The sequence below is a fragment of the Rissa tridactyla genome, chromosome 7, assembly GCF_028500815.1.
Source record: "Rissa tridactyla isolate bRisTri1 chromosome 7, bRisTri1.patW.cur.20221130, whole genome shotgun sequence".
NCBI classification, from domain to species: Eukaryota; Metazoa; Chordata; class Aves; order Charadriiformes; family Laridae; genus Rissa; species Rissa tridactyla.
This window is the reverse complement of record NC_071472.1, coordinates 53,791,472-53,816,985: the sequence shown is the minus strand read 5'-3', so window position 1 is coordinate 53,816,985 and position 25,514 is coordinate 53,791,472. Positions and strand designations below refer to the sequence as shown.

At 40.3% G+C, this 25,514-nt stretch overlaps 1 protein-coding gene and 2 non-coding genes across 7 annotated transcripts; all 3 read right to left on the bottom strand.

Annotated features, from left to right (window-relative positions):
• Window positions 1-670: 670 nt before the first annotated feature.
• Window positions 671-23,923, bottom strand: NCBP3 (nuclear cap binding subunit 3). 5 transcript variants are annotated; one of them, XM_054207693.1, is made up of 18 exons: window positions 23,114-23,345; window positions 21,328-21,393; window positions 19,562-19,667; window positions 18,468-18,593; window positions 15,989-16,117; window positions 13,646-13,719; window positions 12,622-12,730; window positions 11,783-11,882; window positions 11,341-11,447; window positions 9,939-10,224; window positions 8,957-9,114; window positions 7,567-7,731; window positions 3,258-7,044; window positions 2,898-2,969; window positions 2,142-2,165; window positions 1,581-1,658; window positions 1,262-1,317; window positions 671-837 (listed from the first exon to the last, which is right to left on the bottom strand). In XM_054207693.1, exons 1-13 carry the CDS (start codon window positions 23,264-23,266, stop codon window positions 6,809-6,811), a joined length of 1,815 nt encoding a protein of 604 aa, XP_054063668.1. In that variant the 5' UTR covers window positions 23,267-23,345; the 3' UTR covers window positions 671-837; window positions 1,262-1,317; window positions 1,581-1,658; window positions 2,142-2,165; window positions 2,898-2,969; window positions 3,258-6,808. The 5 variants fall into 5 exon arrangements, with proteins under 5 accessions (XP_054063668.1, XP_054063670.1, XP_054063669.1 ...); XM_054207695.1 differs by having other exon boundaries at window positions 1,581-1,713; window positions 23,114-23,304; XM_054207694.1 differs by having other exon boundaries at window positions 3,265-7,044; window positions 23,114-23,304.
• Window positions 913-986, bottom strand: LOC128913218 (small nucleolar RNA SNORD65). Its single transcript, XR_008467882.1, has one exon. It is a non-coding gene; the product is annotated as a small nucleolar RNA SNORD65 (small nucleolar RNA).
• On the bottom strand, window positions 1,794-1,868 carry LOC128913212 (small nucleolar RNA SNORD49). Its single transcript, XR_008467876.1, has one exon. It is a non-coding gene; the product is annotated as a small nucleolar RNA SNORD49 (small nucleolar RNA).
• Window positions 23,924-25,514: the final 1,591 nt, after the last annotated feature.

Sequence of the window (25,514 nt, the reverse complement as noted above, 5' to 3'; positions counted from 1 at the left end):
CTTTTTTTTTTTTATTTAAGCACCTCTATTTTAAGTCCCCAAGATTCCCCCCCCGAACGCTTTTAACTTCTGTTTATCAACATCCATTGCAGACCAATCTCGGAATGAGTCATTATCACAGAAGCAGCCCTTTTAACTCATACTAGGGACACTGAAGAATGCTGACAAGCCGCAGAGTACGCGTCTCTTTTCCCTTTCTCCACATCTGGCAATTAATTTTAGATTTGCACATTTGGACCATTATTTAGAAAAGATGCAGAACATCAGCTAGAGTGCTATTGCTGCAGGAACAGATTCTGCCATCTCTGTAGCAGGCTTCAAAACAAAGGTTGAGGCCAAAATAATGAAGAAACATAAAGCCTGGAACAAGCTACAGAAATAGCTGCATTTGCTCTTCTTGCTGTTAGGGGTATTTAAGGCCTAATCTCTCCAGTAATTACAGCAGCAGTATTAGTATCGCTTCTTTAAACTGTTTAAAGCAAGTAAATTACCAAACACCAGATAGAAAGCTTACACAACTAAAACCCAATTACGCTATCTGCAGTGTGTATACATCTACTTTATCGTATTATATAGCAAATTACAGGAGCGCTCAGCATGTTTATTAAATATGTATTGTGTAATGGAAAATCTTTCCTTAATGCAGTGAAGAGACAAAAACCAGACCCAGTTGGGGTTTTTTGAGAGAATTTTAATGTATGTGTAATCAAAACTGCAACTGTTACCATTTAAGACCTTAGTGCAGAAAAACATGTAGTGTTTACAAACATTAGTCTCCAACCTCACCAGCATGTTTTATTGGATTCCTTCTTCCTCAGACATTTTCAGCATAAACACCTGGAATACAACAGCATGGGTTAAGTTAAACCATTGAACGCTAAATATTAACCCATTTGTTAATACAGGAGATATCATCAGAAAAACCTTTGCTCACCACCAGTCAATCTGCCGGTAATTCCAGCAATTTTTGGTTAGTTTCATCATATGATATCTTTAGGTAAATTGATACATTTCAAGTAGAAGCAAGACCATTATCCCTTTGCTCTACAGTGCTGTCAGCAAAACTGTAGTGCAGAAGACAACTACTCTTACACATTTACTGTCCACATTTTATTTTAAGTATTTGCATAGAACTTCATCAATTATACTTTTAGAGCTAAGAGTAGGCAGAACTAGAAACACAGTCAATGAGAACGTTCTCCACTAGGTCATGTTTCTGAGACTGTAGCCAAAAACCATCACAATGAACTACTAAACTCACCCAGAAGAATTTCCTGCTCTTGCTGTCTCACCGCCTTCCATGGGACTTGTGAAGAGCTGTAACATTAATTGGCAGGCATTAATAACGATCATCTCATGGCAGATGAGACCTGCAAGCTATACCTAACCTAAAGATACCAGGAAATACGTATCAGGCTTTAAATTCTGCGGATGAGAGGACAGAAAACAGATTTATTCAAGCTATGAAGTGTATAAAATATGCCCCTCAAGCTTTTGACAGCCTGTAAGTCTCATTTATTCTCAACTTAGATTCCACCTGGTATAAAGCTCTACATGATCCAGAGAAATTCATCACTTACCTTCACATTATGGCCATCTCCAAAGAGCGACCTACTCCCAGTCCTAATTGTGTCACATTTAGCTGGAAAGACCAGGCTCTGCACATAAAGTGAAACAGATGGACATGAAGCTACGTTAGGTGTCACAGGAGCACTAAGGAAGTACAAAGAAAAGTTGCCTGATTAGTTCTAGAATACAAATTTCTAGAACTCAAACTCTGCATGCAGCTGTTATTTCAGACAAATAAGAAGGTTATCGTCAGTTCTCGCATCTGACGGCACTTCCTATTCAGGGTTATCATCATCAACAGCTTCTGTACTTCATCACTTAAAACACTGTAATTGTATCATCTTGAACCAACAGCTGTAGATTTTCCACTTTTTTATAAATGTTTATAAAAGGCATTAAGTAAAACTAGTTTTAATTCATTTTTATTCGTTTAACTTGCTTTAAGATGTAATTATTACAGGTTATTTTCAATTAACGGTTCTGTATTTAACTGCTTTACACCATTAGCATAGAAGGCCTGGAACTTTCTCAACAACTTTGCAAAGCTTAGTTCAAAATAGACTTTAACTTACTCTTTACTTCAGGATATCTTTCTGCTGTGGGAATAAAAGCAAGAGAAGTATTACTAGAATGCTCTTGAGCAGTAATTTTTAAACAATTATTAAGTACGTTTATCCATAAAAAAAAAAAAAAACTTTTAACAAAAACACACGAAAAACAGAACTTCACCACCAACAGCCTGCTTGCAATTCCACCCGTGCTTGCACTGATATCATGAATCACCAAAATATTTATATGGGGCACCTTTCAGTAGTCAACAATCCTCTCTAAACTGTTTTTAGTCAGGAAACTCAGAAATCTCGCTTACTCAGCTCGCCAGGCTACATTTACCATAAGGACAATTTTTCAATTGAAATTTCACACAGCATCGGATCTAAGGTTGTGACGTTCATTGCACAGAAAGGGTCTGGCACATCAGACAAGCAAAACAGTGACCTCTTGGCTAGAAAAATATCGCCATAAAAATAAAATAAAAAAACCTTGAAGGCATACGAATGCCCGGCACAAACCACAAAAGCGTTACCTCCACAGGCCTCGCGGAGCTCCGAGTTTGGCAAAACCCTGCCTCAGAAGGGCAAGTGAGCAGGCAGGAGGCTCATGAGGAGGAAGGAACCGAATGTGAAGAGGCTTCGCCCTCCGAGGCCTCTCCCCCAAGCTCCAGGAGCTGGGCAACGGCAGCACCAGGCCGCCCGCGGGGTTTTACCTCACACACACACACCCCGCTCGCCCCCAGGCCTCCCGCCCCAGCCCACCCCCTTGTAACCTACCGTGGAGCCGTTCCAGCAGTCCCGGCCCCGCTGGCGCGGCCCCCGGTGCCGGTGTCCGCCCCCATGGCCGGCCTGTGGGGACAAGGGGAGTCAGGCGCCGCGTGCTCCGAGGCCACCCCCCACTCCCCGCACGTCACCAACGGCCGCCCGCGTGCCACACCGCCCCCCATGGCTGCCTCGGATGGTCGGGCCCGGCCCGAGCCGCCCTGGGGACGGGGAGGCACGGCGCAACCCACCACTGCCGGAGGGGGGAGACCCGCACCTCAGCCTGCTAAACGATAAACCGGCCTCCTCCACCTCCCCCCTGCCCGCTTTCCACAACGTCCAACCGCACGCGGCGGCCCGCGAGCCCCATCCCACCTCGCACAGCGCACGCTGGAGGAAAGGGCGTGAACGCTCCCGGCCGCCGTTTATGAAGGCTTGGGACGTACCACTACGCGGCCGGGGGGGCGGCCCGTGCCACTGCTCCCGCCAGGCGGGGGAGGGCCGAGGCATCCGTTTCCCGCAGCGTGGCCCGGGAAGGAGCCGGGCCTGGGGCTCCTCCCAGCGTCCCGGGCTGGTGGGACCCTGACCTTAGGCAAGTGGAAAGCGGGCTCATTAAGACTGGGCTGGGACAGGCTGGAGCTCGGCGCGGGGACCCTCATGTGCCCCGCTGCGGGCAGCCAAGGGAGCAGCCGCTGGCCCTTCGCCAAGAGGAGCAGCGCTGCCCTTGGTTATGCGCGTTCCAGCAAAACTGGGGAGGTCGGAGTGATTTCGGACCACTTTTATTTGGAATAGAACAGCTGTTTAAAATAAAAGTCTCATTATTTTCACATTATAATGTCATCTTGAACCGAAAATAAGAGGTTTTTGCTTTCCTCGCCCCCGTCTGTAAAAAAGCGGCCCTCCCTTTGAAGTCCCCCCCCGCCCCACACTGACACGGGCCAGAGGGGAGCAGCAGGCAGAGAGATCTCTTTTCCACAATATAACAGTCCCCTGAACCCCATTTACCAAAAAAAATAGCTTTTCAACACAGCAAAAACTTGCTAGAAGAAGGACTAGTGTGGTCCTATAACGAGTCACCTAAAATTCAGAACCATTTTTTCCTTCGAGGCACAGATCCTCCAGCAAAAGCCAAACAACTTCTTGCAATTTAAGTTCATTTTAGTAAAACACGCACGTTGCACTTCTCAGTATCAGAACATTAATTTCTGCATCAAATTCCTTGAAGGTTCTTGCATTCTTTTTATTACACAAAGAGTTCTAATTACTTAATTTTCCTCCTTACACTGACATTGCAATTTGTCTAACCTGGAATACATTAATATTTGGGAGTTCAGTGCAAGATCAAGGACACGTTAGCTAAGAGCAAAACAGGTGACCACAATGAAAAGGGGACTTAGAACAAAATTCTCTATGCAATCTCTCTCTAGATCAAATAGATTTAAGTTAACCATGTTGAGGAAAAAACATTCGCTACAGATTCAGTGCTCATTTTTAATTATCAGAACCCATCAGTTCATGTTCAGGCAACTAAGGAAGACCAAAGCTAGAATCCCTGATACCAGCAAACACTTTTCAAGGCTTCTCTGTACACTATAAAAATGCAAAACCAGGCAAACACTCAACTATGAAAAAAAAAAAAAAAAACCAACCAGCCAAACCTCTCTGTAGGTCCCTTCCTTGAACAGTAAACCTCTATTTTTCTTGCAGCTAGGCTACCATGCTCTCATTGACGCACGTAACCCTCCCCTCTAACCATAAACATGACAGACCCGACTAATGTGGAGACATTCGTAAGGTGTAATTACGACTACCTGGAAAACAGAACCAAACAGCCATTGGTGTCAATGGCTCCTATTCCTCCAACACGAGCCTTTGCCTACATCGCTTTTCTTGATTTCACCCAGTTGAGGGTCTTTTCTATCAGTTGAAGAGATTCTCTCTTCCCATTCTGCCCTCCATACCAGTTAGTCTGTCCTTCACCAGGCTCAAGTTGTGAGTATTTACACGGAAACACAGCGGTTTTCAGCAACATGAACAGTAGAACACAACCAGCTGCTGAGCTTAAATCATGCCAGGGTTCACAACGCAGATGCCCCTCTTCATAGACCAGGTTCATATCTACTATCTCCCTTCAGGAAAAGGAAAGGTCATAACGGATTCAAAGCAGTAATACAACACAACGGTTTACTGGCAAAAAGACACTGGTTAAATAAATTTTATCAGGAAGTTGGAAAAATGGGTACGGTATGGGTATGATTCTATTTGAAAGCTTTGGAAGGGCTATTAATGAAAGCGCACATTAAAATGAATTATTACAGTGATCAGACATTGCAGTCCTTTACTCTCAACAGTACTTTTATGAGACATATTTATATATTCAATAATTAAGTATAAAATCAAGGATGAGTGTCAAAAAACAAGGAAATAATAAGGCTTGAAGCCCAGTCAGTCCCCAGATTACCCTTCTAGTCACTGTACCTTTCATTTTACCGTTAATTTTACATGCTGCTATTCTTACACATAATAAAGCAATAAGAAAAGTTAATTGCAGATTCCTTGCTTTTGTGAAGCCTCAAACCTACTTCAACTTAGTACAAAAATAGGGGGGAAAAAACCATTTGTTTGTTAAAGAGCAGAAAGGGGAAGAGATATTCATAGACATTTTGGACTGAAAGAACCTGGGAAACAGGGACAAAGCAAACAAATTTTCAGACTATCAAAATGTAGCAGACAATGTTTTTGCTACTTGTTCTGTTTACCAGAATGTGATGTGCTAGCATTATTCCTTATTTAGAATTATTGGCAATTAAAATAAATGCCATAGGCAACAAGAAAAAATTGCAGGTGCACACCAGTCAAACCTTTTTCCTACCTAGAGAGGGTATGCGGGTAAAAAAGCTGAAGGTAACAAGTCAACCATGTGCACATCCACGCGTACTACACAGTAAGAACATTCAAAAATATTGACATGAGACAGTGATCCTATAGTTTTCCTTTTCTCTTTTAGTTATATATATATATATACAGTTAAACAGCACATAGGAAAACACCACTATAGCTTTCACCGTGGCCAACATGAAAATTCTCACAAATATAAAAGTGGATGTTTTTAAATTGTTAGATTTCTTCGAAACATAATACAGATAAAATGAAGGAAATATAATTTCTCATCATGTAACAAAAAAAAAAAAATTTAAACCCTTGGGAATTTACACAATTCTCGACCATCCAACTTTGCAGTCTTGAACATCTCAATCCCTACTACAGCAGAATAGAGTATCGCCAAAAGAAATGAGCAGAATTCCTTGAGAGCAGTGATGCTACTTGGATACTATGTGAAATTTCACCGTACTAAAACGTTTCGCTTAGATTTACATTCAGTATTTTGGAGGAAGGGAACGTCATAGTCCCTTCATGCTTTATCCTTGCTGGCTGCCTACCCAGGAAGCATTATTGTTATTACTTCAAGAGGAAAGGAAAGGTGCTGGTAAGAGCCAGAAGGGCAAGGCAATGATGTTGATTACGAAATGCCCTGTTCTTTGGATGAACTGTGTAAAATATTTTGTTAAAAGGCTCCAGGTCAAAAATATTAAGAACAAAAAGGTAGTCTTAAAAATACAGAGCACTTCTGCCTCTTCTTTTAAGTTCAAAGCTTGGGGAAAAGTGTTTTGCTAGAATTAACTACAGGTTTGCTGTAATAAACATATATGACAATGCCCTACGTAACACAGGGCCAACCACAGACTCCAGACAAACGTGACTGCTTTAGGTTTCAAGTGGTAAACGCATCTCTATTATTGTATAAAAGGAACAGAGACACTTCTGGAACCTTCACTGCAGAGTCTTTGCCAGTGTCCAGCTTTTGGGCAAAGGAAATCTTGCCACACGGCAGAGTCACAATCTTGAGGATCAGAATGTCAAAACAATCATGATTCAGTGTCAGATCCAGAACTGCTTTCTCGGCTGATTTCAATTTGTAGAGATGGTAAATTATCCAATCGGCTCTTTTTTTGCCGAGACTGTTCTTTTTCCTTAATGAGAGCACCCCAAACCCGCTGGAGCTCTGAATCGTCTTCCTCTGGAGATGCCACAGAGTTTTCGGGTTTATCTGAAGTCTTTTCTTGTGTTTTCGGAGCAGACCCTAACCGGGTCCATAAATTACCTAGTCAGATGAAAAACAAACATTTTTTAAAAAAAGACAGGACTAAGAGGAATTCTGGAGGCAGTCTGAGGAACCTAGTCTTAAATTCACCACATCCCTAAGCTCCTCGTACTCCTCCCACAGTAACGTTTGGCACGGAACTTACTAAGCTTTGAAGCAGTAGTTGAAATTAAAATACGGGAGGCTCAGCACAGTCCTGTTCACTGTTTCCCATTTACAGAGAATGCTACACACAGGTCTGAAGTGCCATTGCATCTGTTACGCTTGTTTTAGGGCCCCGTTTTGACCACAATTTTAAAGTAGTCCTCCACTTTTAAGTATCGCTATGGAAAAATATTGTTCATAAAACATACTCATCTCAACCTACCTACGTGTATTTAGATTTCAAAGCTCTGAACAAACATTTGCAAATTCATCTTGAATTTCACTCAACTGAACATGCTTCCTGATTTTCTGCTCAGATTTCTCTCATACTCTAAAATCAAAGGCACTGCAGTATTACATTTTCTCCAGAAAACTAACCTGATTTCTTCTCTCTGGTATCAGAGTAGAGGCCTTTTACATCTTGTTTGGGGATTCCTAACCGGCTGTGTACATCTGATATTGGTTCTCGACGAGGAGCAGAGGTACTACTTGGAGGTTTATCTTCTGGAGAATGTGGTCTTTTTCCCAGTCTTTGCCGCACATCTAGGGATATTTTCAGTGATTAAAATTACAAAAATCACGACGCATTTACTTTAGCTCTGCCAGCTAATTTTACCCTCATCGCACAATTTGAAGAACCTGAAACTAGACAGATTCTCTGTTTATATCTTTTCTTTTCATTAAGTCCACCATACTCAGATTTCAGTCCTGGCAATGTCTGCAATAAAACTTAGCCAGATTTAACTTTTCTTTTTCTTTTTTTTTTGGCAATAAATTTGACATTTAATGTTTTCAGGTTGTGCTATGTCCTGAAGATTGAAAAACTAAATTCAAAAAACTAAGTTATGCCATGGCTTGCTGCATTTCTCTTTTAGCAGCACAGCATGTATGTATCCAGCATGAGGTACGATTATACAAAAATTGGTACCCCTTCAACCATTCTTTTTGGATAACAGATATCTTGCTTTAGAATTCTAATACTGCTTGATATTTTGCAGAAAAAAATGAAAAACAGAATATAAGAATCCAAAATATATTGATACTTAACCCATGATGTGAGCCTTACGCTCAGAAGTTTACCTGGTTTAGCTAGGTATTCCTCGTCTTGAAGAAGTTTCAAACAAAAACATAAAGGCGAAGTCACAGGATTTATGTGCCAACTTGTCAGAACCCAAAAATGTGCAGGAGGGGTAAAAGACAGTAACATAACTTCAACATTACATTGATACAAAAGAGTACCTTTCATTTATCAGTCAGATAATCCTGCATACTATGTACTGTCAAAAGTAGCTGAAATTACACATTCCGTAGTCAAAAAAGCATCAGTCAATTAAGCCCAAAAACTAAACCCTGCCAATTGAAAAAATACATCTATGATCACATAATACACGTTCTTTCATGTAAGTAGCTAGTGTTTCATGTTTCGTTTTCTACATGAGCTCCCCCACATGCTGTGTTCCTCAGAGTTGTACGGTCTCTGCACCAAGGAGTGAGGAAATCAAAAAAGACAAAGCAGAGGGAAATAGAAACAGGCAAATAAATTGGATAAAAATAAATGTCACTCTCACTCAAATGTACTTAATTTTTCCCCAAAGCAATCCCCAATTCAGTCTCTTAGTGAAGAAAAATTAACTGTATGGATGCAGAAGCTGCTGCTGAACGGAATTCCCCCAGGTCTGTTAGTTGCAGTGGAGCACAGTTGTGAAGTGAATATATCCATTTTAATGAGCCAGTCGCAATTCTGCACAATATAAGAGTTTAAAATTACCTGATTTTACAGTGCTGTTTGGCTGACGCGGCCCAGTATTATTCTGACGTTTTTCTTCTAACAGTAGTCTTACATCTGCGACTTTCTCTGATGATCCTTTACTGCCAATCCGATTTTTGATGTTACTGGTTGCTATGCTATCTGCTCGCATGGAATTCCTAAAAAAACAGGCAATAGATTTAACATCCCTCAAATGAAATGACAACTAGTATAGTTCTTAAGTCTTCTTGTATGAAAATTACATCATAGAAAACAGTAATATCAGGATTTCTCTAGAGAAACAGAGCTAAAAACATTAGTTAGAAGAGCACGAGTTCCAGCCAGAATCCCAAACTTAGCAATAATCACATGAATACCTCAGTAACCATTTCAAGGCAGGTATCGAGTTTGTCTCCTTATGCTTGTGTCTCTGGATCAAAATTCAGAGCAGATAAGCAACCGGAAAATTGCTGAAAGACTTGACATTATAATGAAGTATAATCATACTACTGAAGGGACGTACGTTAAAGTTATTTTAATAATCTACATTATATGTGATTTTGGTTAATATGCCCATAATGAATGTAAATTCCTTTTAGTCATCAACTTCTAAGGGTCATTCTTCTTTCTGAGAAAAAAGGAAGGGGTAAAAGGAAAAGAGAAAGGATTTTTTTCTCCCTGGCCTAGCTACAAAATGCAAGAAGTTAACTGTGCTTGCTTGCATATATTTCTATTGATTCCACTTTGAGCTTAACTATTATCAATAAGCAGGGTTACAGAAATCTGCAAAGGAGGCCGTATTTTACAAATGTCAATTACAATTAAAAGCCTGTATCAGCGTTTTCTGTATTTTGTATTTCTTTTTAAAATATCTACTACAAAGTTGTGTTAAGAATTGAAAGAGTAGCTTCAACAGTTTGTCTTTAAGCTTTGACAGCTCTGTCACTAATTAAAATTTAGACTGCCTTTTCACTGCTACTTTTAAAGAATAAGAAACTTTTACCTAATATTTTTCAGTTGAGATTCCACCTCATCTGCATACATTGTCATTTTCATGCTCTTTTTGGGAGAGGGCGTTGATATCATTTTCAGTTCAAGATCATAGTCCATTTCATCAGAATCCGATGCACTAGCACTCGATCGTCTTGCTGCGCTGCGGTCTCGGGACTGTTTGAAAGCTTGCAGTTCATCACGGTACTCTACCACAACTCTGTCATCTTCATCCATATCCTGATCTTCTTCCTCCTCTTCTTCCTCCTCAATAGGCTCTTCAGGAACATTTATTAAGCCTGTAGCAAAACAGATTCTGATAAACTGAAGTTTATCATTCATATCTTATAAGGTACCTTAAAACCAATAAAAAAAAAAACAAAAACAAACATCACTGTAATTAATGATCCCCTACAAATGAGTCTTTGTAGTTCTCTGAGGCTAAGGAGAGAGAATATTTTGCAAAATATTCTAAGTAGAATATGTATTACAGAATAGTTTAAGTGGAAGAAAGTCGCCACAGGACATAAAGGTCCATGGTGTTTACTGTCTCAGAAGCCTGCTCAAGCATAAAGCTGGGCTGAATATGTAAAGTACAACTGCCTCTTGTAGTAGGTGCAGCTCATACTGCCTGAACCATCAATTCCTATGATCTCGCAGGGCTTAATGTGACAACTGCAGGCTCCGTGATAATCCTGTCAAGTCCTGGAAGCAGTAATGCCAAAAAGAAACTATCATTAGTATGAATTTATCACATATACTGATTTAAATATAAATCAACAACTTAAATTTAGTCCTCAGCAGTATGCAAGCACCTTTTCAGAAAGCAGTATGTTATTAACATGCAAAATTTTCCACGAGATTTGCCACATCCACGGCTGTATTTTTAACAGGCCACTCATATGAAACTTTGACACTGTATTTGTCTCACACCAAAGATTTTTACACCAATTATTTTTCTAATGCACACCCCCTACCTTAGGGAGTAGATGAAGATATTCAAGCCTAATTAATGGAATTTTCTAATCTTTATTGTTCTACATCTAGAGCTTGCTTTTTCATAGAACAGAAGAACTGACATAGCAAGTAGGACAAATTGTGAAGAAGTTTAAGTTATCCCTTCTTTTTGCCCTTGATACTATAGCCCTCATCTCCTAAATTTGTAAAAGAAAAACACCGCGTAACAAGTAGCAGCTCTTTTGGTAAGCCAATGAGCAGTGTGAAGCTTCTGCCTCAGTTGTTCCCTGCAACCTCTTAAAATGTGATTCAGTTATAGGTTATCTTTTTTAAAAGTACATGTCACTTTCCTGCACCGCAGGGGATTAGACGAGGCACTGTTGAAGGTCCTTTTCAGCCCTCGATTCCCTGGTTGTGTTCTTACAGGGTCGAAGGGTTGACACACCGGCATCAATTACCTGAATGACGATGTTTATAAGGAGTTGTCAGGCCAACATCATCCCCAATAAGTGTCCTTTTCTTTATCACATCCCGATGGATTCGACGCGAATGGTACCTTCGTTTCCTGAAACACCGTAAAAAGAATGACATTCCTGTCACAGAAAAGGCATAATGAATGAGCCATATTCAGTCCTAGATTAAGACGTGCAATTATGACTCACTTTAATAGCAGACATACATTTATGTCAGAGATTGGTTCTAAATATTTTCAGTACAAACATTCTTTATTTTCATGAGAAAACACTCCCCTTGCAAATTCATAGTCACATTGCAAAAACATTATTTATGCATAAGAAGCATCTACATAAACTGAAGAGAAAGAAAATCCACAAATTACAACAGTTTTAGACCACCTTGTCCAATTACTGCACCATTCCAATTCCTCTGCCCAATACTCACCAAGAATTGCTAAGAATTCCCTTCATGCCGCCGTAATTCGGATTGCCGTATTTCATGTAATACTGGCTTCGCCTTGCAGCTCCCAGCTCTTTTTTGTCATCTGAAAAAACATAAAAGGAATATTTCCCTCTTAGAATATATCTTACAACACTAGCATAAAAATAAATAACCATGCAGTCAAAGACTGAATATGTTTTAGAGGTCAGCATTACTTTAATCTCCTTCGTGAAGGATACAATTTTGCTGACACCTCTGAAATTCTTCCTACCACCACAGTTTTATTTGTGTCCAGAAACTTAATTCTAGGGAGACTGAGTTTCTACATATCAGCTTAACAGAGCAGTACATCCCACTGTCAGTGCTGGAGGCTATACTTACCTTAATCACGGCCTTTCTTTTCTTTATGGATGTCTCACTTCCCACATGGCCCAGACATTATATGGATTTTCATTTTACTCATAAATACCATTTAATATCTCAACTGTATTTAGCAGTCATTTCCACTAACACCTCGTTAGCATCTCAAATGATTTTCATATTTATAAAACGCGAAATTTACCTCTGTGGAGAAGGGCATCATAAAACCTGTTCTGTGGTATTGGGAAGAATGCCCTGAGCTCGAGATAAAAATTTTATGTACAATAGTTCTCATACAACTTGAACTGGATTTAACTCACACATTAAATGCGGATTTACTGCAAAATCTTAATATCTAATGATTAGCAAAAAACCTAACAATTTTGCAAATAAAAATTAGGTACTTTGAGTCATTAATTAGTTAACAAATAAAAACTACAACAAGCAATTAATTCATTATGCTTGTTAAGCTGTTCATTTACCTTTAGTAGCAAATCTCATGAATAGCTTGTTTCCTTTAGCCAGTTTATTGGCAGGGCGAAGATCATTACGCAGGAGAGAATCCTCTTCTACCTGGGAGAGGGCATCCAACTTTGGGGGGCAAAAAAGGTATTTTGGACTCAAAAATAAAATTACCGTTGAACAAAAGTGGATTGCTTACAGAGAAGCAATCAACCGATTATTAAGTCACTTTTCAAATGATGTTCAAGTGAACTCTGCTTTTTTTCTTGACAACGTATTGTCAATTTTTAAAGTAATTTGCCCTGAAGATTTAAAATATTTCCTTTTCTTGCTTCATAACATTATCTCTGATTATTAAATCCAATAATTTTCAAATGACACTACACTACTGACTGAAATGCAGAAAATAAATAGCACAACTTGGACACTGAAAACAACTATTTGAATTTTTTGCTTGTTTCATACCTAAATGGTTTTACTAACAGGTTCTCATGCTTCATACAATGACCAAGAGGCGCTTTTTTTTCATTTACATCTGCTTTATAGAAACTAAAATTCAGACTTCCATGATGTATGAGTGTTCACTGAGCCATTCCTAAACAAAATACTAATCACACCTATTATATATTCAGCCAGTGAAGATTAAATTACTTACAAAACATCAATGCGTACACTGATTCCCACCCGAATCTATGGACAGCCTAAATCCTATTTGTCTCTAAGCTCTGCCTTCACTGCTGAAAGGCCACCGCCGTCCGCTATTGTTCTTTTATTGCCCCCTCTCAGCAAAACGGAGCAGCCAGTCTAGCTCTTACTTGCTGGATGCCCTACAACTCTTCAAAATCTACTTTCACAAAACACTCTTACGTAGCTATTCTCACCAACAGCATACCTGCACTTCCTGTCATTTCCCCATCTAATTTACTTTGATAACTAAATTGTGAATTGCAAATATATATGGTTATAACTAGAACGTTATGAAGACTTTACACCAGTCGGAGCAGAACTTCCATAATAGTGTTTTCGCTTTCCTTCTGTACTCACCTCAACGTCACTTTGATTGTCGTCCTCAACCTCGCCTTCTTCTGTCTCATCATCAGAACTTTCCTCCTGTTTTTCTAAGAAGAAAAATAAGCGGGGGGGGAAAAAATAACCTCCATTTTAGTGCGTCAGTCACATTTGATTATTATTACCTATATTCTCCGAAATCAAACGGAAGGTGTTATCCATTCTTCTGTGCAGCCTACAGAATAATTAAAACAGTAAGTGTCCACAGAAATTTGAAGCACAGATGAGCACAGAATAACATTAACTAGACAGGCCCTGTGCAGATAACTGCCTGCAGCAGCACACTTGGATTAATTTAATTCTTTGAAAGCAAATGCAATTGCCCTGCATTTCAGGGTATGAGAGAGCTCAGCAAGGCCAAGACTGTAAAAGGCATATAAAAGCCTACTTCCTTCAGCCTCCCTTTAAAATGCTGCAAGGACCTACAAGTATCCTATACTAACAATGTAAAATGGGTTATTATTCAAAAGCTTAGAAGTTTCTGAGAGAGAGCAGGAGAAAAAAAAACCTTAGTGACTTAATTTCAAAGTGAACTAACTAACAAAAAAGAACACACTTTCAGAACTAATAAAATTGTGAGATGCATAGATTTTTCAAGGTTCTTTTTAGCACAGTGTAAGAAAATTTCTATCAGAATATTTTTTTTCAGTCCTCAGGAAAAAAAGAAAAGTAGTGATTATGGACAACTACCAACATCTACCAATATCATTTGCAAAGATCTCAAAGTACTTCATAGAGAGACTTAAAAAAAAACCAACATGCTTATACTTCGGAGTTCTTACTCTTACCCAACAATAGACTTGAAAACTTATAATAGAGAGCAGCAGATGTTCAAAAGATCCTGAAAATATACCCAAGTTCGAAGAAAGGAGTAAAGTGCAATTAACCAAACTGTAAACAAATTAGCCAAATTCAAACCTGAATAATTAAGTTCCATCAGGGACAGCACTCAAGCACCACTTCTCCCCCGCCCCGCCCAGGCAATAAGCTTCTCACAGTAAAGATTAGTCTCTTGCTTCCCTAAACATCCAAAAAGCCCTCAAATTCCTATCTAAAAAAGGAACGCAACGGAGCCAGATTACCCCAGTATACCTGTATGCATCTCACACCTTAAGATGTAATTGAACAGTTTGTACTTTATCCAATATCCCACTTTTCCAGATGAACAGGTGAACAAGTTTATGTAGGAGTAATTTAGATGGCAGTTTTTATTTTGAGATGTGGTGTAATGATGACGCAATATGTAATTTATAGCCAACAAGATTAAATACATATATTTATGCTCCATTTAAACAAGACAGTCACTAATCTCCAAAAACTTTATAATAAGCCTTACTTGAAGCATTATCAATATCTGCCCAAAAATTAAAGTCACATGGATGACTGAGGAGCCACTGCATTGTAAAGAAAAGCAACAAGAAAAGGCGATGAGTTAGAAGGACCCAGAAGTTTTACAAACCCTAAACCCGACTTTCTAGAAAGGCTTTTGGTAGCACTGCAAATACTTAATAGAGAGATCGGCTACTTGCATTTTGTTCACATAGCACGGTTAAGAAATATCTATGGAAGAGTTAATAAATACATCATCTCTCTTTGCTTTGTACTGTGTGGCGCAGTACTTTGAACCACAGTAATTTATCACACCAGTCTAACACCAAAGCAGTCCTACGGTAGCAAAAGCCTGATTTTTAAACTTTCACCCATAAAAGTAAAATAAATTTACAATTCAATTTGCAATTCAGGTACCAAATTTATCACAACATAAAGATGTAGTTTCGCTGCTTTGCTCTTTTATAACTGACCTTTCAGTGCGCTGCTTTCTTGAAAAGTATCACGGCCAAATTTAGAGATGATATATACAGTGGTGAAGCGATACAGTCACATCAGTGTGAATTTAAAGGATGGCAATGTATCAAGAAAGGAATTAACTGTGGTATTTCAAAAATAGGACATTTTCTTACACCTGCTTTTTCCACACTTAATATCCATCCTTTTACTGCCTTTATACGCACATCACCCTGATTTATTTCTGTGCAACATGTACCACTATAAATATCATATCTGAATATGACCCTGCATCTAACATGTTCGGTATCGACTGAATTACTGCTTTTGGTCTAGCTCCAACCCACCTTTTAAGAAGCAGCTTCTTCAAAAGGTTTCCAAGATGAAAGCCTTTTTTAAAGTGGCAGAATACATTTACCTGAAACTGTACGACAGAAGCTCCTTCAGTAATTTAGATTATGCAATACCCAAGCACAAGTTTAAAGTTTCATTGATTTAACTAGATGATGTCTATATATGCATATCTCAATCTACCTTTCTTGGGTTTTTCAGCTGTCTTCTCTTCATTGTTTTCTCTGCTTTTTGTTTTCTCCTGATCAGGCAAGGAACTCATATTTATTAAAGCTCGTGTTGCTGTTACTTCATCAAGCCAGACCACATTACCTATGACATATATAAACACACAGAAAAATAATAAATTTCATAATTTGTAAATACAGTGTATTTAAATACATAATAATTTAAATACATTAATTTGTAAATACATACACTGCCTTACTGGAGGGAAATTACTACAAAAGCTCAGAAATGCTCTTATATAGTGACATGACAAAGAAGTCATCAAATATACCTCGTGCAGAGGAAGTCATGTTCTTCAACACACTTGATAACTGGAGGGAACACAGCTTTCGTTGCATGACAACAAACAACTGATCAAAACCAAAATCACTGCCATATATATTAGAGACTGCTTTCTGAGCACAGAAAAAGAGGATACTGCGTCAGGGCCAGTGTATTTCATGACTGTATTATTACACAAATGTGATTAAAGGAGAAAAAAGAAAAAAAAAAAAAGAAGAAAGCAGCCTTGACTTTTTTCCCCTAAAAAGAATTGCAATTTAACAGAACCTTGGACCTCATTGCAGAATTCTGTTAATCTTTTCCAAAAAGTGGGAAAATAGGAGAGACTGCTCAAGCACAGATTACAGTGTACACAGGTTAACAACATGATTCGGTACATGCCTCATACGTGCCTTAAGTATCATCAGATGGTACCAAAATATAACTTACTAGGCCAATTAAAAGCATTTTATAGATGCTGAAATTCAAAGAGCTAAAACTGCTTAGAAATAGATTTTGAACAAAAGCTTTCTGCATGGATGCATTCAGTGCAAAATACAGCAACAAATGTAATTTACTGCTCTGCTGTTAAGCAGAGTGTATTCAGCTATGAAGAAAACTACAGTGTCCCAAAATAAAAGATTCTCTTTTAAATTATTTGAACAGACAAGATTTACAAGGTGAAGAACACCCAGATATGATTGGCTAATAACTTCAATGATTGGCTAATAACTTTTCATTTATGTATGCCTACCTGCTCATCACATCTCCGAATTTTCAAAGCCTTTATCATTTTACGTTCATCAGTTTGAAACACAGAACACTGTCTAAATTCACCTTTGCCCTAAGACACCTTGAGATGTAATTCAGTTGGGAATGTTAAAATTTCTACCATTCAAATTTATCCTCAAAAGACAATGTTTTTCTTGGAATTTTCACCAAATGTAGCTGACATGCTAACTCAGATACAGCGTGAAAATTAATCACTCAAAAATGTGTGTATAAACCATAATTGGGTAAAGTACCATTACAACTCTGAAGCCTGCATTTTTGCGCTGCAATTTCACTCTGGTTTCACACTAAATTGACACGTCTAATATCTAAGAAAAAGGATAATCAGACAATCTTAGAAATGTAGCCTCTGATACAAAGTTAAATTGTGCACTCGCTATCTTACACATCACCACAACTTCACCTAGCAGCTCTTTACTGCAGTTGTCCACCCAGGGCTCACTGCATTTCAAATTTTCTGTCACCTTGTGGCAGCACATCAAGCCATCATACACAGTGACTTCATGGTTACCAATATTTCGTAGTATACCGTATCTTTCGTCTGGCACTTGAACGTAATTCCTTCAGGGTCATTCCAGGGAACCATGCAACTAATTCTCAGGTCTCAGCCATGCTTGTCACTAAATCAGTTTCCAGCAATTCCAATCCAATTGGAAAACCTGCACTGGCTCCTACTTCTTTTTCTGCGATTTCAGTTACAGTATTTCTAGCCACATGACAATCTTGGAGCCTTCCATTTCCATGATCCAGCGCCAAACTGTAGCAAACAGCTCTTGCACGCTCATTAATATCACCGAAGAAAGCATGACTGTCAACAACCTTGTATCTTTCTGGCAATCTCACTGCTTGCTTACGCCCCGAAACAGCCCTTGTAGTGTGAATTTACATTCCTTTTCCAATCTATGTAAATCACATTCAACTGCTACCTTCTTACACCCACTAATTTCTACTTGAGAATGCACTAAACAAATATGGCAGCAAGTCTGCTCCTTTGCAGCACAAAAGCGTACCAACCTGCCTAACTGCACACAGCTCAATAACCTTCTCTCAGAATGTCATCTTTTCTGACACTCACAAGTGGGTATACCATTTATGTCAAGACGTAAGCAGCACAAAATTTTAGACATTTTTTCCCCCCACTTAAGAGACCTGCAAGTTATTCTATGCTATATTTTTCCAATAATAAATAGACAACCAGATAGTGGGTTTGATTTTCACCATATGCTATTAACTCTTTTCTTCTAAATCTCTTTAGACTAAGGCAAATGACAGGGAAATTGAGACAGACAAAGACTTTGAAAGCCACTAAGACATCTGAAGTACAGCTATAACTGATATTAAAAAAAGAATAAGAATTACAAACAATAAACCATTTACTTACATGATGTATCATCTAGCCACTCAATATGAGCAGGAGGATACTCTTTGAAATAAGCAAAGATGTCCTGGGTACTCATCTCATCCACTCCACAAATGTAGATTGTGTCTAGTCTCACTTTAGGAATTGCTGTAAAGAGGAAGAGATACAAAACTGGTACTCATTTCTATAGAGCAAGCTTTTATATCAGTAACATATGGGTTTATAAAGCAAACATTTCAAAGAAGTTAAAGGGAAGCTAATTAAAGCAAGTATGATGTACGCCATTCTAAAACATCATAATTGGAATTATTATTCCACAATGCAAAACTTTAATAAATTGAGAATTAAAAAGAAGTAACATTACAAGCATTGGTAAATGCAGGTACTGCATAGCAATCAAACTGCCTTAATAACTTTTTTTTTTTTAATGCTGCCAAAGTACTACCATAAAGTACTGAAGAGCCGGAATACTAATGAGGCCTGTGACCAGGACATGTGTACAAAGCACTTCCCCATCTGATGGAGAGCTGTTATAAGCCACGGCTTAGCAGATCCAAGCCGCCAGCTGGAAAAAAAAGCCCTGAGAACTAACTGAATGCCAAAAGCGCCAATCTGTTGTGCACACATCTCCCAGCTGGTCTGCTTATATTCCAACATGCCCAGCTTGCCATCTAAGAGCACATGCGCAACCAGCCAGCTTCACTGTACGTACAGCACAGAATCTGATCTCACTGTGCATGGGACACAGAGTCCTCCGCTCGTACACGGTCTTTTCAAAGAATTTATACATTCTTAAAGCAGTACTGATCCAGAAAATGAATCTTGGATACGTAGCATTAGGTGCCATAGCCAAACAGTAATAAGGTACATTAAAAATTATTTCTGCTTTCTGGGATTGGTAAAATCCAGGAGTGAAATGACAACTGTCAAGTAGTTTAAAAAGTAATGGCATTAAAACAAAAACATGAAAAAAATAACCTAAAGTGATTTCTTTTGGCAATGAACTGGAAAAACCTCTGGGGACGCAGGAAATATTACAACATATATCAAGGAAAGGAACTGTGAGGAAGTAAACAAAGGGATCTTTTCTTCTTGTCTGTTAGATAAATTCATACCTTTCTTCATCATGTCCCGATCCAGCGCCACATTCCTTTGGGCGAGATTCACTTCAGCTCGAAAATGAAAGCGTTTTGCTCTTTGTTCCTTTTTCTCAATTGCTTCCTGTGAAATGCCAAACAATGCAGTCAAAACAGGAATCACAGCAGCATTCCCAACAAGTTACACTGAAGGACCAGATATTTAAAATACAATCTAACAGACAGTAGCAATCTATATTAATAATTCTATCAATTCTTAAGAGACTTATAAGTTTCAGAATGTAGAAATAATTCACTAAAACATTTCTGTGCTACATAATAGTTTTAATCTAAGCCCAACACCATAATGGGAAATAAGATGCATGGAAAACAAGGTGTCTTGGACAATGCTCAGACTCCATGATGGAACAGTAACATTATCTTTTTTTCCTTCCTAACAAACATACGGAGACTGTGCTCAAAAAAAGCTCTCTTAAAACAAGCATTTCTACCACATGCAAAATCCATCTTTTAAGATTACAAATAATTTTCCCTGTCTGTTTTTTAAATATATACAAAAATGTAAACTCGCCTCTCCGAGCGCGAATTTAACAATACTAGCTGGAGTGCTGACTATAGAGATCTTATTTAGACTGGCAATTCAAGCTGCTTTTAAGTAGCTCATGAGCAACAGCTTATGTGGGTCTTGTGTAATTTTTGAAACTGACTGAGAAACTCCTTATTCTACAGAATTTATTAGGAAGCATTATAGATTTTTGGACCTTACTAACCAAAGTCAAATTTGAAATACAACTGTGATTACACAAGAACTGCCACCAATGATATCCAAATAAACATGGGCTTTTTACTAGTTTTTAAAGATTGCCAAAATGTATTTGACCACATTTCTTAAAGTTTTTCAGAGCTGCAGCATTAAAGAACCTAAGAACAGACGACACCTTTGCCCTGACGAGGGGAACTTCAAATTATTTACCAAATTACAGTGCACACAAGCCAGATATTAAAGCCGAAAAGCTGATTTTCAGCCTTCATCTGGAATCCTTTTTGTACTCTTTGATAAGCACAGTCTTCTGAGCTTCTGTAATGCAAAATGGGAATTCATGTCATTTGTCAACACACTGTTGTGGTGGGGATTCATATTTGTTAGAACATGTAAAATTGTATCAGTCCTATAAAGTATAGCACTAAACGCTTTTTCTCCACTACCAAGTGCTAGATACAGTGGTCAATTGTACAATATGAAACAACAGCCAATTTGGTAGTAAACGTACAGAGACGAACTGCAGGATTAAGTTACACAGAATTATGTAACTTTAAGTTATTTAAATGCAACAGCTGTTCACATTCTTCAAACTATGTCTTAAATAATTAAACAATAAGATTCCCTTGGAAGATACGAGGCAATGAAACTAGATTTTCCTGCCAAGCACTTGTTCTTCCTTCTGTCACTGACCTAAGAGGAAAACCCACAGCCGGCTTGTCTCAAAGCACTTTGTTTTGCAATATCGAGTGGCACCAAGGCAATTTCAATAGAAACATTTTCAGGTTCTGGCACACAAATTTTTGTAACTTAAAAATGCTAATTCTCACAGTTTACAAGAGATATCAGGTCCTGATACAGGCCACAACCAATAAAAGGAGAATTCCCTAGTTGTTGAAAAATGTCAGCTATATGAACATGAGGCTAAGCTTCTGTGCATGTTGGGGAAGAAATAAATGAAATGGTTTCTCCTTTCCAGTAGCAATAATTAAAATACGTTGAAGAACGATAACACAAAAATTACCTTGGATGTTACATCTATCCCAGTAATGAAACTTCCAGCTTTGTTTTCATATCTCCTACTAGTGTCCTGAAACAAAGCAAAACAGTGACGAAATCTCAATGAACACTGAAAGCAACATACTTGCTATGCTGAAAAAAAATAGGGCCACTTCTACAAGAAATATATTCTCTTCTCCAAGACGCATCCCTAGACAGACAGGTACACACAAGCGATAACCCTCACTGATGTCAGTCAAGTAAAAGCATATGAACTGAACCAAACTTCCTTTACTGTAAGCATTCTTTCCTGTGGCAAAATTTAGTTTCTGCCACTGCTTAGGTTTTTACTTACTCCCTCTCAGCAATCCAGGTGAAGTCATCAAACACTTTTCCTAACTAAAACTTCCACCGTTTTGGTTTCAGGTATAATTTCCTTGTAAACGTGAACGGATTTAACAGTGATACCTGTCTCCTGAAGTATCAATTTGCAACTTCTAGTCTCAAAAGTCAGTACGTCAAACAATATCCACACCTAAACAACTAAGTTTTACTCCATTCTTACCGTTATTTCAAACCCCACTTCCAAATACCATCAGGATGAAACATTACTGTTTTGATACCACCCTACTGATAAAGAGTATAAATGGAGAATTATGTGGGGAAAAAAAAGAAATTACAAGTTTCATTTCCACTGATCAGGACTGCGGAATTCACAAGACTGCACTAAACCACACAGACCTTGGACCAGTGACCTAACTCTGCCCCTTCCATGGTTTGCATATGTAAAAACGGTACATCTTCACCCTGGCACCCTCAGAACAACCACCAGCTTGAGGCTGGAAGAAAACATCTTGCTTTCTCTAGGGATAAATGTGTCGTTTACACTTGCGCTGCAATAATTATATTGGCTAAAGGACTTTTTCTAGCAAGTAGCCAGTGTCAGTTTAGAAATACCAAAGTACGCACAATCTAACTGCTTTTCTTAGTAACAGCATCAAAGTTTGTCTAATGCTGCCAAATGTTTAGTTATTAAAAAGAAAAAGCAAAATAAACATTATTTTTAAAGTTAAAACCCCCACTGTCTAAGGTTGAGTCACGAAGCACAAGGAGGGTGCTGTCTCTTAGGCTACATATTTGGTAGAAGCTTAGGCACGTTGGTAGCTCAGTTAATTAGAGATTTGTTTCTAAAGTAATTTCCACACAAGTTTTGAGAGCAAAAGACCACTTAAGAGTTTAGAAGAACTCTGACCCATTTTTAGGTATTAAACGTTAATCCTACTAAAATGCGTACGGGAACAATTAGCAAAAATGAAAAAAGGGGGGGAGGGGTATTGAAAACCCTCAAACCCCACCCATCAGGGCCCGCATTTCCAGTGCCTCTGACTCAGTTCTCCCAGTTAACCTCCCTGCTCCCCACTCTGGGTATTCCCTGCGTTCCTTTCATCAAGCACTGCTTTTACACTCTTCCACCCACAGCTGCCGTATACAGTCCACCACTACATCCCAAATCCTCTTCTTCACCACCTCCTTTACTGCCTTCATTCCCAAGCACAACCCGGACGCCTCCTCTTACAGTTTGCCCCCAAACTCCCCTCAGACACCCCTAAGCCCCCCTCATGCCCCTTCTCCCGCCATCCTCACCCCATCGCTTCCCCGCACACACCCCACGTCGCCCCCTTTCCCACGAATGTACCCCCAAATGCCCTTACAAACCCCCGCAGATCCTCACACCCCCCCACGTACCCGGCCCCCCTCAGGAGCTGGTCCTCTTGTCCCCCCAGCCCGTGACCCCACCGCACGCTCCTCACCGGAATGAGCTCCCGGAGCGAGCGCCTCACAGGGATGGTCTCCAGCTCGCCCTCTTCCACTTCCATAGGTTCAGGCTCCGGGCCGCGCGCCTCCGCCGTTGTCGCCGTCGCCTCCGCCTTCACCGAGATCCGCAGGCCCCGCACGGCCGCCATGGCTCCGCCAGGCCCGCCCTCCGCTCGGCCAGCGAGACGGCGCCGCCGCCGCCCAGAGCGCCGCCGCCCGGAACCACCACCGAGACCGTCCGGGCGGGTAGAGCGCCACCCGAGGCGAGAGGCGGTTGGAGGGGGTCTCAGGCCATAGAGAGGTGGGGAGAGCGCGGCGCCGCCGGTCCTCCAGCGCCACGGGGAGCGGGAGGGCCCCGCCGCCATTTTCCCCGCAGGGGCTGCCTCAGCGGGGAGCCAAGCGCGGGGTGTGTGGAAACACAGACCCGGGGCGGGGGGCAGGCCCAGACCTCGTTATAGCAGGCTCTGCTTCCCGCAACAATTTGTTTAAACAGCGATCTGGATTCTTAAAGTGTTCATTTTGCCCCCCCTTCCGTGCTAGAGAAAGATCCCGGCGGAATTTTACACTTCTGGTAAAACAAAGCGAATTTTCAGCTTACGGCTCTCCGCAGTGTCTGTATCCCGTTGGTTTTGGGCTCGGTTATTCTCTTTGCCAAGTGCTGTTTTCCCACCCCAGTGTTCAGGAGAGAGCAGCCCTCTCCCCCCTCAGCCTAAATAACCGTATTGGTCTTATCTCTCCCCATGCAACAAGCTCCTCGTTCCCCTAATTAACACTAATCAGCTCTGTCCCTCTCGCACACAGCGGACCAGAACCCTGCTCTAGCCGAGGGCTCGTTCCTGCCTTGGCATCGTCGTTTCCAGTTTGTGATGCCACAACCGAAGGGCTCCACGCCACGTCGTCACCCCCGTTCAGCCACACCAGCCAATTTCAGTAAGAATTCCTAATATTTCCCCTGCTGCAGGACCCTTGCACCCTGCTTAGGCTGCTCCATTCCTCAGTTCTGCACATTTTCAAACCAAAATACTCCTGCGATATGTCAGTTTCCCTCCAATTGACGGGACTTCCCAGCAAAATCCACTGGCAAATTTTGACCTTTTCACAAAGAAATTTTGCAGCTGGCGACATCCTCCCCTTACGCATAACCCAGTGGGGCTAATATATCCTCTCGCTACCCATCACACACTCCAAGCTCATTTATTTTTAAGAGTCTCTGTGCAGAGGTTTTTGCACAATAGCCAATGTCACCTGCATTCACCAAAAGTGCTATATTTGGCGGTGACATCATGTAGCCAGCATCTGGCAGGACCCTCTGACACGGGCGACGCTGCCAAGGCCGGTGTGAACAGTTACGGTAGAGGCCGCCCACCCAGAACCTAAACACCAGGAGCAAACAGGACACAGACACATCCTGCGAGCAGCGGATTCCAAAATAATTGCAATAATTGCAAGAGGAAGCACATTTCTGTGGCAGAAAACACTACTTCTTGAGGTTCACGGGGAAAAGAAACCAAACCATGCACCTTTTCCTCCTTTAATTTTGTAAGTAGGGCACGGTATTGCCGTTCGTGATCTAGACCAGATTTCCAAAGCCAAACCCTTCGAGTCCTGGCTGGGGCAGGACTGTGTGACACCAGGATGCTGTCATTAGCAGGCGAAGCCTTCAGTTAACCCAGATGTTTCCTTATTTTGTTTTAACACCCTTGAATGTCGCCTAGGACAGAACACTGCTGCACCACAGCGCTCTCCGCCTGGCAGAATTTCAAGACTTCCTTCACCAAACTCAGCAAGAAACTTTCTACCAATTAACTGTGGCTTCAGATCAGTTGCCAAAGTTTTAGAGCTCCTTAGGAAAAAATCATCTCTAGGCTGAATGGGACAATCAAATCAGGAGAGGAAAACAAAGCCCGGGTGCCAGTGGGGCTTTTACTGCCAGGTCAGTGAATGGAATATTCTCTTGATATTTTACTTCTTTCAAAATCTCGTTATTAACAGTGACTTCTTCAGAATGACAAGCTCATTTATTTTTATTCTTCTGAGACTTTCTTGCACATTCGCCTCAGGCTGCAATCCCCCTGCCTGTGTAGGAAGCAGGTTTGTGCAGCAGGGCTCCACCTTTATTGTAGCCCTCGTGCAGAACGGATGGGTCAAGGGTAGTAAACTACTGAAGGAAAAGGGAATTTGGAAAAGGTTATCATTATCTGGAGAAGCCCTAAGTCAGGAAAGGCTGTTACAAGGCCCAGAAAATGACTGAACAAGAAATCATTTCAGTGTAAAAGTGGCAAACGGAGCGTCTGACAGCAGGGAAGTGTTATTCCTTTCCCCATCCCTGACCACCAGAGGGAACTCTTGCAATAAGATTCCCAGCTGCTTCCAGCAGAGGAACCCAAACCTGATGAA

Coding starts and splice junctions, on each gene's coding strand:
- NCBP3 (XM_054207693.1), bottom strand. CDS start 23,266: ATGGCGGCCGTGCGGGGCCTGCGGATCTCGGTGAAGGCGGAGGCGACG. Junction 16,118..18,467: donor GTGGCTAGATGATACATCAT/GTAAGTAAATGG, acceptor TATATGTCATAG/GTAATGTGGTCTGGCTTGAT. Junction 12,731..13,645: donor ACAATCAAAGTGACGTTGAG/GTGAGTACAGAA, acceptor TGCCCCCCAAAG/TTGGATGCCCTCTCCCAGGT.